Source organism: Vicugna pacos, chromosome 4, assembly GCF_048564905.1.
Source record: "Vicugna pacos chromosome 4, VicPac4, whole genome shotgun sequence".
Lineage (NCBI taxonomy): Eukaryota > Metazoa > Chordata > Mammalia > Artiodactyla > Camelidae > Vicugna > Vicugna pacos.
The window spans coordinates 79,455,071-79,470,478 of record NC_132990.1 but is presented as its reverse complement, the minus strand read 5'-3'; the positions used below and the strand labels follow the sequence as shown (position 1 = coordinate 79,470,478).

Sequence of the window (15,408 nt, the reverse complement as noted above, 5' to 3'; positions counted from 1 at the left end):
AGGGATTGAGTTTGCCATGAGCAGCTGTGGAAAACCCCCTGCCTGGCCTCCGTCCCCACCTACAGGTTCCACGTGGTTTCCCTCCAGCCCCACGGCTAAGCGAGCTCTCAGGTGTAAGGAGTTTCTCCTCCCAGGGCCTGGGAGGCCAAGGCCATCCTGTGAACCCACCGGCATCCCAGAAGGAAATGGTTCTTGCTGCAGAGAGGGTCACCTGCAGCACTGCACCCCTCCTTCTTCAGGGCAAAAGCAAGAAGGCTTCGCCTGCCTTTTGCAGTGACTCCCTGGGGAGGGTCAGAACTCACTCACCCTTCCAGCATCAGGGACCGTGCGGGAGTGCTGGGCTCAGGGCCACCTCAGCCCCACTCTGCATCCAGAAGAGATTTCCTGGACGAAGACCTTGCTTCCTGGGAAGGCAGCTGCCTGCAGCCCTTAGCACTGACAGGCTAAGCCATTCCCCAAACACCTGCCCGTGCGTCCAGCATTAAAATGCTCCCACGAGTTCCAGACTGCCACTTACAGAGGATTTTCACGCATGCATTTTGTGTGTGAGTGTGTGAGAGAGAGATTCTGACAACAGGCCTGCAGAGTTGAGAACGGGACAGGGAGGCTCGGCAGGGAGGGGCTGCTGATTGAGAAGTGGCCAACCCACCCCGCCCGCCAGTGCGGGGGGGGGGGGGGGGGGTGTGACACCTCGGTCCTGGCAGGCTGGAAAGGGATGACTCATTCTGGTCGTCTGTGATTCAGGGGATTCCCACTCAGGTTCCTTCCTGCCAAAAAGAAAGCAAAACTCAGCCTGCTGAGGCAGCCGTGTGGGGAGGGGCTGAGGAGGTGGCGGGGACAGCCCCGGGCAGACCTGGAGAGACGGGCGCCCTCCTCCTGCTCCCTGAGGGCTGGGGTGTCAGGGGCAGAGGGCATGACATTTCAGGCCTGGTGCCTCTGTCCTGCACCTTGGTGCCCCCCGGAGAGAGGCGTGGGCCTGGCTGCTGGTCCCGGTGTGTGCTGCGGTGGACGCCGGCTGCCCATGGGCTCGTCCAGCCGAGAGAGAGGCCCCATCAGCTGCCCGTAGGTCTGCAGACACCCGGGGCGGGTGTTGCCCCAGGGCCCCTCTCCCAGGCCCCAGGCGGCCTTCCCCGCCCCCTTGGCTTTCCTTCCTCAGGTCATTGGCTCAGTCCAAGACACTTCTGAATGCTAGTGGCACCTCCACTCCCCACAGCGTGGCCAGTCCCCTGGACACCCTCACCTTGTGTCCTTTACTCACTCAGGCCTTTGGGAGAAGAGCACACAGGGCCAGGAGGCGGAAAGGCTGACGTGGACCCCGGCCATGGGATGCCCTGTTATGGTCAGTGCTGTCCCCAGAGCAGAGGCCGGCACTGGGCAGAGCCAGCCTCCCAGGACAATCTGCTTCCCATCCTAAGAATTCGTCCCTGCTTCTTTTCTCGTTTTTTAGACATTTGAAGGTCAAGCCTGGGCCACAGCTTCTGAAAGAACCCAGTTTCATTCTCACTGTAGTCACCTGATGGACCCATTTCCAGAAAGGCTGGCCTCAAGCCCTGCCCAGAATTCCCCTGCACCCACACCAGCCCCGTGGGGCTCCCCCGCTCCCCTCCTGGAAGTGCACAGCCAGCGCCGTCCCTCCCTCAGGGCAATCCCCAAGAAAAGGAGAAAGACACGGGTGGAGGCAGCAGCCAGCACTCCGGGACCAGGGCCCCTGCCCCCCAGCAATGTGAGCCCACCCTTGCCCAGGCCCTCACACAGACCGTAGACTGCACTGGGGAAGAGAGTCTGGTGGCGGCCAACATGTGCACACCGCGGCATTCTCTGCAAGCAAAGGTGGAAAAGGATGGTCTTCCCGTTCACTTGTGTTCTTGCAGACTTGGGAAGCACGCAGAAGAAAGTAATAAAAAAGTGTAGGGGGCAGGGAGTGGGGTGTGGTCCCTGTACCTCATCCCACAGGTTTTAAAACCACTGATTCAAAAACATTTGGTTTTCAGCTACAGAAGGACATTTCAGAAGCTCTGGAAAACACAGAAAAGTACCAAGAAGAGGGTAAAGGTCATCTCACATCTTGGTGAAAGGACAAGCTCTGCCAAGATTCCCCACTCAACACCCACCTCCCTTCCGCCAATCTCAGAAAACTGATGCCACCCCACACGCGGAGCCCAAGGCCTGAAGGACAGCATCGCAGGCAGCACTGCAGGTGCCTAAGCTGCCCTGGCCATCCCGGGCCTCTGATCGCGGGGCTGACCTGGCCCCAGGGTCTTTGCCCCAGTTTCTCACCCGGACCAGCTCCCTCCCTCCCCAGGCGCTGGGCACAGCCTGGATCCTCGGCAGATCTTAGGGCCTCGGGATAGAGACGGTCTCTCTCCTGTTAGCCCTGAGTTAAGTGGGCCCCTCCCCCACGCCCCGTGGTGGCCTGTGCACTTGTGTCCTCCTCCCGATGTGGGTCCCTGGAGGGCAGCAGCGGCGGGTCCGCGCGCGCCCTCTGCCGGCCGCACCCGGAACTGCAGCCCTGGCCCCCTGACTCCCTGCCGGACCGCCCGCCCAGACACCGCGCACCGGCTCCCCGTGGGCACCTCGCTCCACCGCCTCACTTCGAACCCGCAGACCATAAGATGGCCCTCCTCACACTCGGACCCAGCAAGTGAATCACTCGGCCGAAATCCAGGGCCCGTGTCCGGGAGGCCCGGGGTAGTCCTCCGAGGATCTCCCTGCACTCACCTCGCAGCAGGTAGGTAGTCCCCGCCACACTACTGCCACCTTCCTCAGTGGGGCTCCCACCTGTCCAGGACCCAGCATCCTTCAGCCCAACTGGAACCTGTGATCCTCGTTCTGCCACCTGCCAACCATCCTTCCTTGCTTCCCCAGACCCCTGGCCCATCCCTGGCAGCCCCACCCTCTCCAGCTGCACCCCACCCCCCACCCCCGCCGTTTGCAAAGGCCCTGTGCCTGGCTCAGTCTAGGTGGTTCTGCCTTCTGCACCTAAAGGAAGTCGCTGCCAGTGCGCTTGAGAAGTTGGCGGCCTCCTCCACTGGCCGGTCCAGCCCCTGGCCCTCCTGGACCACAACCGCCCTCTCCTGCCACCTACCTGGCCTTTCCAGTCCTCACTGATGACCAGAGGGTGCCAGATGGATTTTCTAAACCCCCTTCTCCGTGGACCAGGTGTACTCAGTGACAAGGACAGTGGCCTGGAGAGAAAAGCACGTTCTTGTGCTGAACTTCGTGTACGTAATCAGGAGAAGACAAAGTAAATACACCCAATAAACAGTGCAGGAAGGGGGAAGGTGGCGAAGCAAAACTTACGTTACGTTTGTGTACTTTTTCAAAAACAAGGGGAATACTTACCAACATACCCTTTTCCACAGTAATGAATACAACTATTGACCAGTTTCTGGCTTTGAGCCTTAATATCTACAAATCTGACAATGATTTTTGCCACAATTGATCTTTTTCTTGTCTCGTTCAGTAGAGAGTTCAGCCATATTTGTCCATCTATTGTCACTTGTAGTTGACCAAAGAATACTTTCTATTAACCTTAATAAACTGTTGGTAATTTTTTTCACTCAAAACCACAGGTGCACAAAGTTAGGAAGAACCTCCACTTCCCAGTACATCCAAGAGACTGTGATTCTGTCGGTGTCTTTGGTTGAAGCCAATCCTAGTGCCTCTGAGACATCTTGCCTGTGGAAAATTGTAAATTCAAGTGAAAAACTACAAGTAGCTGTAAAGAATAATGGAATTGAAGTAACTCGAGTGTAGTGGCCATGCTGACGTCTGCTTTGCTTTAAGTGCAGGAGCACAGAGTTCCACCAGGGTCTGAAGTACACGCTGCACTCAAATGTTAGGAACGTCCCCCTGAAACGTAGGGTGTAGCTGATTTCCACATGGGATACAAGGTGTGCGAAAGGCCTGCTATCCAGAGCATGCTGATGCCAGGGGCTGACAGGAGACATTTTGAGAAGGAGTATTTTATCACTGACAGCATTCAGGATCGCTAAATGAACCTTGGTTAACTGCATCATGTAAGGTCTACCCGTTGGGTCACAGAATGAGGATGATCATCATAGGTTAGCTGTCCTGGCTCTGTGCAAACCCAGAGGCCCAGGCTGGGCCGCAGGGAGGGGCCAAACCCTGTGTAAGGACAGCTGGACCCCAGATCCCCTACCAGCCCATATTGCCAGGCAACTTGTCCCTTCTCACTGCTATGGAAGGCAGGAGGTGATGGGTCCAAAGGACACAAGACTCAGTTCTTCCCCATGGCTGCCACCTAGCTAAGCAGGAAATGGTTGGCCAGATGTTGCTCTTTGGGACCCTCAGATGGCTCTGTCCCACCCTGATTGCCCCAAAGAAGAGCTCACCCTGGAACGGCCTACTCTGCACACAAGGCTCCCAGCTACAGGGAGGGGACAGTTCAAGTGGCAGAGTACATGCCTGGCACGCAGGAGGTCCTGGGTTCAATCCCCAGTACCTCCATTAAAGTAAGTAAAAGCCCAAATTACCTCCCCCACCAGCAGTAAAATTAAATTTTAAAAAATTAAAAAAGAAAACCAACAAACAAGGCCCCCAGCTCCCCCCAAGGACCACCCTCTTGGACAAGACAGCCAAGGGTCAGGACAGTTGAGTGAAAGAAGGAGACCAAAACTGATGACAGGAGGGGAAGGATGATGCAGGCGCTTGCAGAAAACATGACAAGAACTTAACTTGGTAACCTCAGAGGAACAGAGAAGGGAACACATGCAACAGGCCCTTGTGAAGCCCAGTGCCACAGAAGGGACATCCAGAATGTAGCAGGGAGCACTTACAAATCAAATATGTGATTCAGATTAAAGAAAAAAGTCAGTGAAAGGGTTGTAAGTTGAGGAAATCTCCCAAAAGTGGAGCAGAAATGAAAGGAGTTAACAATAGAAAAGATAAGGATAGTCATAGCCCCAGGAGGAATTCTAAGATCTTAGTTACAGGAATTCCAGAAAGTCAAAACAAACAACGAAGGGAGGAAGTTACTGAGGGAATAGCACCAGGAAGCTGAAAGGTGCTAGTATCCAAATTTCTGAGGTCTAGATCGTGGAGCACATGGCGGGGGGGGGGGGGGGGGGGGGGACACACCAAGGCCATCACCCTGAGGTCACAGAGAAAGGAGAGCAAACAGAAGAAACTAAAACCTCCTGAGGGGCGATGGGGAGGAGAAAGAGGGAGGGAGGGGGAGGGGAGGGAGGGACAGACAGAGAGGAGCAAGAGCACACAGCAGAGCGCATGTAAAGGACAAACAGCACGAGACAGGGGACCTCTCAACAGGAGCATGGAAACTAGAAGACAACGGGACACGCCACTGAAATTCTAAGAGAAAAGTGTTCATGTTCCAACCTGTAACTTGTTGCTCAAACTGCCAATCAATCAGACTGAGGATGGGGTAAAGATATTTTCAAAAAAACTCCTCCCATGCACTCGTGGTCTGGAAGCCCACCCTGACTTGGCTGGGGAGAACAGGCTGCAGAGGGTGAGGCCGGGGAAACACAGGGCTGGCCAGTCACCTGAGGGGTGGAGAGGAGATTTACACCTCTGACCGACAGTCAGGGGCCCAATCAACGGGGGTAAATAAAAAGGAAGCAGCAAACATGCAGCTAACCCCCCAAATTAGAGACACTAGTCAACACAAGGAAAACGTGATAAGGGAAAGGAAATAAGAGTCGAATCATAGTGTATTATGTGGATTTGCTGTGAACAATACTCATCAAAATCCTGACAAAGGATGTAGTCAACAACTTTTCAGCTATCAGTGACAAGTAGCATGTTGGTCTGTTGATCCAACATGACGTCGTTAGCTTCCACAGGGTGTTCACCCCTCCCTGTCCACTCCCTCTGTCCTGGTCAGTCCAGTTTACTGTCCATGCTCCCCCGAGCAAAGCCTCGACCCCATGTTCACAACCCCATCCTCCACACTGTGGCCAAAGGGCTCTTCCCAAAGGCAAACCTTAGTGGGTTACTCCTGCTCTCATCCCAAAAGGATTTCTTTTCAGAAAGTGTCTCTCTGGAGGTGTCAGACCTGTGACACCTTCCACATTGGAGATGGATCCCAGATATCACTTCCTGTGACACCTTCTTCAGTGGAGATGGAGCCTGGGTATGATATCTGAAATGAAAACTCTGTTTGGGTTTAATATCATATTGGAGATGGCAGAAACTAGGATGAGTAATCCTGAGGACAGAACCAAAGAAATTATCCAACTGAAAAACAGAGAGTAAAGACTGAAAAACAGAACTGTGAGAAGTAACAAGCAGAATTACATACGTACATTAGTTGGAGTTTCAGAAGAAGAAAATGAAGAGAATGGAGCAGCAAAATAAAAATGTTTGAATGCTAGTAAAAATTTTCCCAATTTGATGAAAAACATTCATATGTAGATCCAAGAAGCTCAGCAAACTCAAGCAGAATAAATACGTACACTTGGGTGCATAATCGGAAACCCCAACCCCTCAAAAAAGGAGAAAACCTTGAAAGCAGCCAGAGAACATGTCACATCACGTGCAGGGGACAATGATACAGGTGGATATGAAAGATGACTGATTTATCATTGGAAGCAATGGAAGTCAGAAGACAATGGGATGACATCTACAAAATATATCCTTCAAAAATAAGTGTGGCAGTTCCTCAAAAAGTTAAAAGTAGAATTTACATATGATACAACAGTTCCGCTCCTGGGAATATATCTAAATAATTGAAATTAAGGCCTTGAAGAGGTATATGTACATCCATGTTCACAGCAACACTATCCACAATAGCTAAACGTCGAAGCAATCCAAGTGTTCATCAGTGGATGAATGAGTAAGCAGAATGTGTTACGTACATGCAATGGAGTATTATTCAGCCTTGAAAAGGAAGGATGTTCTGACGTGGATGAGCCTTGAGGACATTATGCTGAGTGAAATAAGCCAGACACAAAAGGACAAATATTGTAGGGTTCCACTTACATGAGGTTTCTAGAATTAAGTCATAGAGACAGAATGGAGAATGATGGGTACCAAGGGCTAGGGGGAGGGGGGAATGAGTAGGCAGTGTTTCATGGGGACAGAGTTTCAGTTTTACAAGATGAAGAGTTCTGGAGATGGATGATGGTGATAGTTTCACAATACTACAAATGTATTTAATGCCTCTTTCCAGGCAGGCTCCTCCTTCACATTCTTTGGGGTCCATTGCAGTGACCACAGGCATTTTTGGGACCCCACCAAGACGAGCGTGAGTTGGGATGCATTTACTCGGGGCTTATCGGATATTTTTACTCTGTTCACAGTCTTGCTGGCCTGTCCTGGGGCAGATATGTCTTCTATGGCTACCAACTACCCACCTCACAACACCCGGAACTGGAAGTATGCAGGAGAGAAGGAGAAACAAGGTTTGTCCTATGAACCAGAAGGGAGACTGCAGAACTGTCAGCAGAGGACACCGGGATAGAATGTGTTATTAACTACGGAAACCTCAGCCAAAGTTGGAGTCTGAACAGGCCCGCAGGGGGCGTGCATGTCAATAAAGCCATCTCTGCCTACATTCCCCACAGGAAGGTGCCTCTAATTACTGTCCAGGAGGAGGAAGGAAACGTCCCTCTGCCCCAGGATGGCCCAGCTAATCACAGACCTCAGCGGCCCAACCAATGGGAAGCCTCCATACTCTGGGACCCCCAAACTCTCCAGTGGGCTCTTTGGTTGTCACAGCCCTTCCCAACTCCCCCTTTTCCCTATAATAAAGCAAGTTCTCACTCCTTGTTCTCTGGATTTGCCTTTTTTTTTTTTTCTGGGAGAATGCCTGGTTTATTTGGTTACATTCTTGGTTATGGCCTTTCATGCCTCTTTTTTTTTTAAACATTTTTTATTGATTTATAATCATTTTACAATGTTGTGTCAAATTCCAGTGTTCAGTGGATTTGCCTCTTATCTACCATCATTCTCATATCCTGAATTGCAATTCCTTTGCTGTTCCCAAATAAATTTGCTTTTGTTGATAAAATAACCGGTATTATATTATTAAAGTTGACAGTAACACACTAACGTTTGAGGCTTGCTAAGTGATGCCGGCACCTCTATGCCAATGAAGGAATCTGCAGGTACCATCACTCGTGTGGGGGCTTTATGTGTGTACACCCCCGTCACACTTCCATATGTGGAAGGTCTGTGAGCGGCCCTTATGTTTGGGCAACCTGTTGCCTTGCTGGCCGGAGAGCACAGGGCAGTGTGGCCCGCCATATTCACCGTCCCATTCTCCCCACATCACTGAACAGAAGCCTCATATGGATCCGTCCCATTAACCCTTTACAACTGCCTTGAGTGAGAACTTCTAGGAGGCATAAGCAGTTCTGGCTTTGCCTCCGTAGGGACAGCTTTCCCCCCACGGGTGGGAGTGAGCACCAGCGAACCAGGGATCAGGAGGCTGGGAGAGCCAGCTGACCCTGGAGCCCGCGCAGTTTCAGCTGGGCGACCGTCACTCCACACTCTGGCCACGGTGGTTTTGGGTAACCACGCAGCATGTGATCACCTGCTTGCTGAGAGGTGTCTGCAATCGTAAACTCGTCTTGCTGCAAGTGGTTAAATGCCTCTGGGGAGGCAGAGACTCAGTTACATACACTAAAGGGCAAGCACACTGGCCACAGCGAACACCACCCGACACCCTACTGCCTGTTCAACTGGACACCTTCATCTCTGGCTCCTGGCTTAGAACCACCTTGCAAACTGGGTTTATTATGTTGTATTAATTCTGGTCTGGTATTTGTCAAGTTTGTCAAACCTTTATAAGAATGACAGGCCTAATAAGATGATGCTAGCTCAGCACCTTGAGGTAATTTCCAGCGCTTACAGCCCTGACTAACCACGGACTTTTAACACAGGACACCTGAGAGCGCTCCCTACACCTTTGCTTGTTACTCAAGTGCAGGTGCGTGAGGTCTCTCACTTGTGTACTTTCCAAGTGCGCAGGGGAAGGTCCTTCCTGGCGCCGAGGGAGAAACCACTATCATGCAGAGATCCTGACTCTTAATCAGCGATGCTCTGATCAAAAGGGGAAAAAGTGGAATGAATGACAGAAACCTCAGCTAAAGTATGAGTCAGGACACTCCAAACATCAGGTGGGTAAAGGGCACTCGCGCATCACCAGGCACATCAATTACCCCGAACAGGAAGCGACCGCCGGTCTCCGCCTGTCTCCCACAGGAGGGCGCCTCTACTTACCAACCAGGAGGAAGAAGGAAGCTTCCCTCTTCTTCCCCCAGGACGGCCCAGCCCATCAGAGGTCTCAGTGGCCCTAACAGTGGGAAGCCTCCATACTTTGGACCCCCACCCCAACTCCTCCAATGGATTCTGGTTATCACAACCCTTCCCCACTCCCCCTTTGCCCTATAAAAGCAAGTTCCTCCTCCATGTTCCCCCGTTTTGACTGCGACTCCCCCATAGTTCATAGATCCTGAACTGGAATTTCTCCGCTATACCCAAATAAACTTGCTTTTGCTGCTAAGATAACAGGCTATTACATTATTAAAGTCAACACATTTTCAGAATTCCTGTGTTGTGGAGCGTAAACCTGTAGGAATGCCACAGTGAGCACATCTAGGTGAAACCTCAAGTATTACCCAAATCAACGTCAGCATTAACGATCAGATACACATCGGATCAAACACCTTGGAGAAACGTCTGAATTGTCTTTCTGTTGTTTCTATAATGCAATTCTGCAAAGTCACGATGTGGCATTCAATGAGAACACAGCCAAAAATGTCAGCAAAAGCACTAGAGATGCATCCATTGATTCATGGAAATATCCTCCTCCGAATTTTGAGATGTGGCATGTCAGTTTTCAAAAATTCATAATTTATTGACTTATTTTCTCATTAAATAAATTATAAAATAACTAAAATCTTAGTTATTTTAAATAACATTAACATTATATTATGTATACATAGTACATTATTTTATCATTATGTATATATTTTTTAAAATGTTATACAAGAATATTATTTTCTGTAAGCAATTTTGTTTTTATAATTTTATTTCCTTTGTCCTCCACATATTAACATGTGCTTCAGGCCCCACCAAACCTGCATCTACCCCTGCCCCCACCATCTTGGCATCACCTGAGCACAACTCCAGAGAAACAAAACTTTGAATTGCATGAGGGTGACAAAAAAAAAAAAAGCATGAAACAGAAACTAATTTCACCTACAGAAAAATCAACGCAGCCACCTTTTCTCTGCATCCAGTTTGTGCACCCACTTTGCCTGCGCGTGGCGTGGCGGGGCCGAGGGCTGGTGACCCCCATCTCCACAGGGGCGGCCCGGATGCCAGTGTGGGGCCCAGTCTCCCTCCCTCTCCCTGCGCCCCCTCCTCCCCGGGTCTTTCCCTTCTCCCCGGTGCACAGCACCCCCTACTCGAATTCCTCCTTCCCCTCCCAGTACCCCTCCCCAAGTCCTGAGCCCCCACTTCGTTAGGAGGGCCTTCCCGCGCTGCGCTGCCCCCACAACCGAGTTCCCCTGCTCCCACCCCCACGTCCTCTCACCTCTCCGCCAGCGGAATCCCCACCCCTTCGTGCCCCTCTTCGCCCCCTCAGTAACCTCGTCCCCCCAGGCCCCCCGCGCCCCTCAGTACCCTCGTCCCCCCAGGCCCCCCGTCCCCCCTTCGCCCCCTCAATACCCTCGTCCCCCCAGGCCCCCCGCGCCCCTCAGTACCCTCGTCCCCCCAGGCCCCCCGTCCCCCCTTCGCCCCCTCAATACCCTCGTCCCCCCAGGCCCCCCGCGCCCCTCAGTACCCTCGTCCCCCCAGGCCCCCCGTCCCCCCTTCGCCCCCTCAGTACCCTCGTCCCCCTCTTCGCCCCCTCAGTACCCTCGTCCCCTCAGGCCCCCGCCCCCCTCAGAACCCTCGTCCCCCCAGGCCCCCCATCCCCCCTTCGCCCCCTCAATACCCTCGTCCCCCCAGGCCCCCCGCGCCCCTCAGTACCCTCGTCCCCCCAGGCCCCCCGTCCCCCCTTCGCCCCAATACCCTCGTCCCCCCAGGCCCCCCGCGCCCCTCAGTACCCTCGTCCCCCCAGGCCCCCCGTCCCCCCTTCGCCCCAATACCCTCGTCCCCTCAGGCCCCCCGCCCCCCTCAGTACCCTCGTCCCCCCAGGCCCCCCGCGCCCCTCAGTACCCTCGTCCCCCTCTTCGCCCCCTCAGTACCCTCGTCCCCTCGTCCCCCCAGGCCCCCCGCCCCCCTCAGTACCCTCGTCCCCCCAGGCCCCCCGTCCCCCCTTCGCCCCAATACCCTCGTCCCCCCAGGCCCCCCGCCCCCCTCAGTACCCTCGTCCCCCCAGGCCCCCCGTCCCCCCTTCGCCCCCTCAGTACCCTCGTCCCCCTCTTCGCCCCCTCAGTACCTTCGTCCCCCCAGGCCCCCCCCCCCTCAGTACCCTCGTCCCCCCAGGCCCCCCGTCCCCCCTTCGCCCCCTCAGTACCCTCGTCCCCCCCAGGCCCCCCGTCCCCCTCAGCACCGCCCAGTACCCGGAATCCCCCGCCTGCACCCCAGCGCCCCTTCAGCGCCCCCTAGTGGCCGCGTGCCCTAGCCCCGACGTCTCCCGCCCCACGTCGCGCACCCGCGGCGTTCCCTCGGACGAGCCGAGCGTGGATTGGTCCGAGCCGCGGGAAGTGCCCGCCCCCGTACCGCCGGCCAATGGGCTGAGGGGGCGGGTCGGCTCTGACGCCGGAAGCGCCCGAGCTACGAGGGGACGTCGCGTCGCCGGGTCTCGAGCAGCTGCCTCGGAGCCGCCGGTCGGACCGCCCGCCCCGCCTGCCCCGCCTGCCCCGCCTGCCCGCCATGGCTGAGAGTGACTGGGACACGGTGACGGTGCTTCGCAAAAAGGGCCCCACAGCCGCCCAGGCCAAGTCCAAGCAGGTGCGGGTGCAGCGCGGGCCTCGGGACCCAGGAGCGGCAGGGCGGGCGGGGCTGACGCGGGGCCGGGGGCGGGGGCCGGGGACCGGAGTCGAGGACCGGGACGGGAGCGGAGAGGCGCCAGGGGCGGGGGCCGGGGCAGCGGTGGGAGACGGGGCCCGAGCTGGTGGCAGGGAGCGGGGCGGGGTGGGGGTGGAAGGGTCGAGGCGGTCTTCGGGCTAATGATACCAGGCAGGGTCCCGAGGCCCTTGAGGCCCTCGACCTCTTAGTGGGGACAGGGACATTGGGAAGGGAGGGGAAGCGGGGCGACTTTGGCAGGGGAGGACCTCGGGGCGGAGATCCGTGGTGGGGCCAGAGAAGGGATAGGACAGGGGCAGTGTTGGCCGGCACCCTGCCCCAGGGCCTTCTTACTCCCTTTGCGGGGTGCCTGGGAGTCCGATGTGGCACGCTGCTGGCTGTCGGGAGCCCTTGGCCTAGGCTGGGGTGGCCTAGAGACGCAGCAGGCAGGTGGACCTTGTGTTCCCATCTCGCAAGGGTAGCCAGCATGCACTGAGAGGTACTTGGGACAGAGGGTTCCCGGTCTGGCTAACCCATCCAAGGTTCATCTGTGAGTCAGTGTAAGGGGGTGAAGGGCAGTTCAGTCATGAGGGACCTCTGCTTGTTTCTTCTCTTAGGCCGCGTTGGGTCAGCCCTAGACACTTCTGAGCCATGACTAGCTTCAGCCCTGGTGACCAGCATTCATTGACCTGCCCTGGACTTAGCAGTTGGTCAAAACCAAATTCACTCTCCTTTTTTTTTCTTTCCCGAAGAAAATTTAATAGCCACAAGCTAGGAGTCGTGAACAGTTCTAGAAAGCACCTGTGAACATGTGATACTTAGAACAAAACATCCCACAGTAACTTTGCGGAGGTATCAGAAGCTTCAGGAAATGCGTTGCGTTAACATTCGGCAACTGTGGATGGAGGGGTATCACTGTCTTTGGTGATGTTTGGGGTGGGGCTTGCAGGTGTTGTGCGATGCGCCATCTTTTATTATGAGCCGGAATGACTGAGGAAGGCCCAACCAGGTCCTCACTCGATGTTCCTTCCTGTTTTTGCAGTGGAGTCTAGTAGAGATACAAATCTATTTCAAGTGTGGGTTTCTAAAAGGAATCTATTAGCACGTCTTTCTCAACAGCAGAGGTGAGCTCTTTGTTTCCCTTAGCAGCAGTTTATTGAGAGTTGCCTGGTTATTTGGTTGTACAGGGATTTATATAGCAAGCTTTGGTCTAAACCCAGTGTTGCTTGTCAGTCCTTGAAAAAGCCCCAGGTACCTCAGCGCTTAAGGGGATGAGCTCCGAGCCTGACTGCCTGGGCTCACAAAACATGAGGCATTAGCAGTGTGCTGACTGACTGACAGCAGCCTGGATTGGCATTTGCCAGGTACTACCAAAGCTAATTTTGACCAAAAAAATCTCCTAATTTCCTAGGCCATCTTAGCGGCTCAGAGACGAGGAGAAGATGTGGAGACGTCCAAGAAATGTAGGTACTCGTGTTTCCACTCGCAGAGCCGGGGATACCGCTGGGGCTCATATCTGCAGGTGCCTGCTTGGCGCCCCCAGGGGTGTCAGGACGGCCGCTGGCAGCTGAGGCCGCTGCAGAGCTGGGAGGTGTCTTGGATCTCATCGGAGCAGCTGTGGTTGGCATAGGTTGGGGGGACTTCCCGAGACTAGGAGGAAATTCTGGACTCCACATTCTTAGGTCTGTGAAGGTGCTGATACAGGGTGGCCTGGCTCAGCTTGTCTCCCTGGGTGCTCCCTGTCTGCAGTGGCTCAGCTCGTCACCCTGGGTATGGGCACCTGCTGGGCCTGGTTCCTCGTCTGCAGTGGCTCTTGATCGGGTTTGTTACAAACCCTCTCCTCTGGTCTTGCCTCATGCTGGTCCAGGGGCCGCTGGCCAGAACAAACAGCATTCGATCACCAAGAACACGGCCAAGTTGGATCGGGAGACGGAGGAGCTGCACCACGACCGGGTGACCCTGGAGGTGGGCAAGGTGATCCAGCAGGGCCGGCAGAGCAAGGGGCTGACCCAGAAAGACCTGGCGACGGTGAGCGTGCGGCCCCCTGACCCAGGATCAAGCAGGCGGGAGGACGGCCTTCAGAAGGCACCCGAGGCGCGAGCCCTGCTCCTCTGGGGACTTAGGGGGCTTCCGGGGGCCCTGAAGGCTCTGGGGAAGCCACGGGTGTTAGCTGTAACTTCCTCTTGCATGTGTCGTGGCTCTGAGACCCTGAGCCTCCGAGAGCTGCTGTCAGCGCAGGAACGCGGTGTCCAAGGCGTCCCACCTGGGTATGTCTGGGCCTCCCAGCATCTCTTTGAACTGAAATGTGCAAAGTACATGTTCTCTTTAGAAAATCAACGAGAAGCCGCAGGTCATCGCGGACTATGAGAGCGGCCGGGCCATCCCTAACAATCAGGTCCTGGGCAAGATCGAGAGAGCCATCGGTGAGTGCCCTGCCGGCCTTCGCTGGCCAGGCACGCTGACCTGGGTGGGGCTGGTGAGGACAGGCACAGGAAGGCCCCTGGGCCCCAGAATTCTCCAGAAACTTAAGAAAACTCTCACAAGTGAGTAGTGTCTGGGCTCTTTCCCCATTCTCTGCGCCGCAGGCTCGCACTCTCGGGTACTGGCCGCGGTCACATTTCGCTTCCCATGCCCCCAGGCTCCCCGAGCAAGGAGGCCTGGTTCTGGGAAAGGGTTTCCCCTCTCACCTCAAGGATGGGGAGGCACGTGCTCTTAAAAACTCAACGTGAAGAATAGGTGTGTGGGGGCTGAGGGCCCAGTGGGGGCAGAGTGGGGCGTGTTCCTCCCTGCCCCTCCTGCCCTGCCCCCACCCCCCCTCAAAGGAGGCAGGGAGCTGGCGCTCAGAGGTGGTGAGGGTGCCTGCTGCCGCCCCCGGGGCTGTGGCTGGGGTCCTCAAAACGCGAGTGGGCGCCGCGGCGCTCAGTGGGCTGCTGGTCTTTCAGGCCTCAAGCTCCGGGGGAAGGACGTCGGGAAGCCCATCGAGAAGGGGCCAAGGGCGAAATGAACACAAAGCCTCGAAGTCAGTGTGTCCGGCTGACCTCGCCTGGCTGGTTCCCTGACCGCCACCGCCGGCGCGGGTCTCTCCACGTGGCCAAGTGGAACGCAGGGCGTCAGCCCTGCCCGGGACCCCTCCCCAAACCTGCTGTCAGACTAACAAACAAAACTTTGCAAAGTGTTTGCTTCTCCTGGTTTTTTCCTCCCTGCCCCCGTCCCTCAAATGGGGTGCGGAGCGCCACCTTCCTCTCCCCCGTGTCTGCCCAGCTGCGTGTGGCTCCCGGGGAGCCCTGAGGGGGACCGCCTCACCGGGGGCGGGCGGCCTGGCCGTCTGGGAGAGGAGCTGTGTCTCCAGCCCGGCCCTTAGAGAAACGAATAAACGTTTGTCGCCCTTCCTGCTGGTGGCGCGTCGTGCTGTCCAGTCTCTTCTGTCGCACCTTTAGCACCCCCGCCTTTGGCCCACAGCGTGCC

At 55.5% G+C, this 15,408-nt stretch overlaps 1 protein-coding gene and 1 long non-coding RNA gene across 3 annotated transcripts; both read left to right on the top strand.

Moving 5' to 3' along the window:
- Nucleotides 1-1,453: 1,453 nt before the first annotated feature.
- On the top strand, nucleotides 1,454-3,745 carry LOC116279723 (uncharacterized). Of its 2 annotated transcripts, XR_012072373.1 has the most exons (4): nucleotides 1,454-1,894; nucleotides 1,992-2,728; nucleotides 2,986-3,221; nucleotides 3,573-3,745. It is a non-coding gene; the product is annotated as an uncharacterized lncRNA (long non-coding RNA). The 2 variants fall into 2 exon arrangements; XR_012072374.1 differs by lacking the exon at nucleotides 2,986-3,221.
- Nucleotides 3,746-11,698: 7,953 nt separating this feature from the next.
- On the top strand, nucleotides 11,699-15,118 carry EDF1 (endothelial differentiation related factor 1). The gene is made up of 5 exons (XM_072960542.1): nucleotides 11,699-11,889; nucleotides 13,355-13,406; nucleotides 13,811-13,971; nucleotides 14,273-14,366; nucleotides 14,886-15,118. The coding sequence occupies exons 1-5, from the start codon at nucleotides 11,812-11,814 to the stop codon at nucleotides 14,945-14,947; spliced, it is 447 nt and encodes a 148-aa protein (XP_072816643.1). The 5' UTR covers nucleotides 11,699-11,811; the 3' UTR covers nucleotides 14,948-15,118.
- The last annotated feature ends 290 nt before the right edge of the window (nucleotides 15,119-15,408 follow it).

Bases quoted from the DNA above. Each gene is read 5' to 3' on its own strand.
- EDF1 (XM_072960542.1), top strand. From the start codon at position 11,812: ATGGCTGAGAGTGACTGGGACACGGTGACGGTGCTTCGCAAAAAGGGC. The intron at 11,890-13,354 runs GTGCGGGTGCAG...CTAATTTCCTAG, and splicing joins CCCAGGCCAAGTCCAAGCAG to GCCATCTTAGCGGCTCAGAG. The intron at 14,367-14,885 runs GTGAGTGCCCTG...CTGGTCTTTCAG, and splicing joins CAAGATCGAGAGAGCCATCG to GCCTCAAGCTCCGGGGGAAG.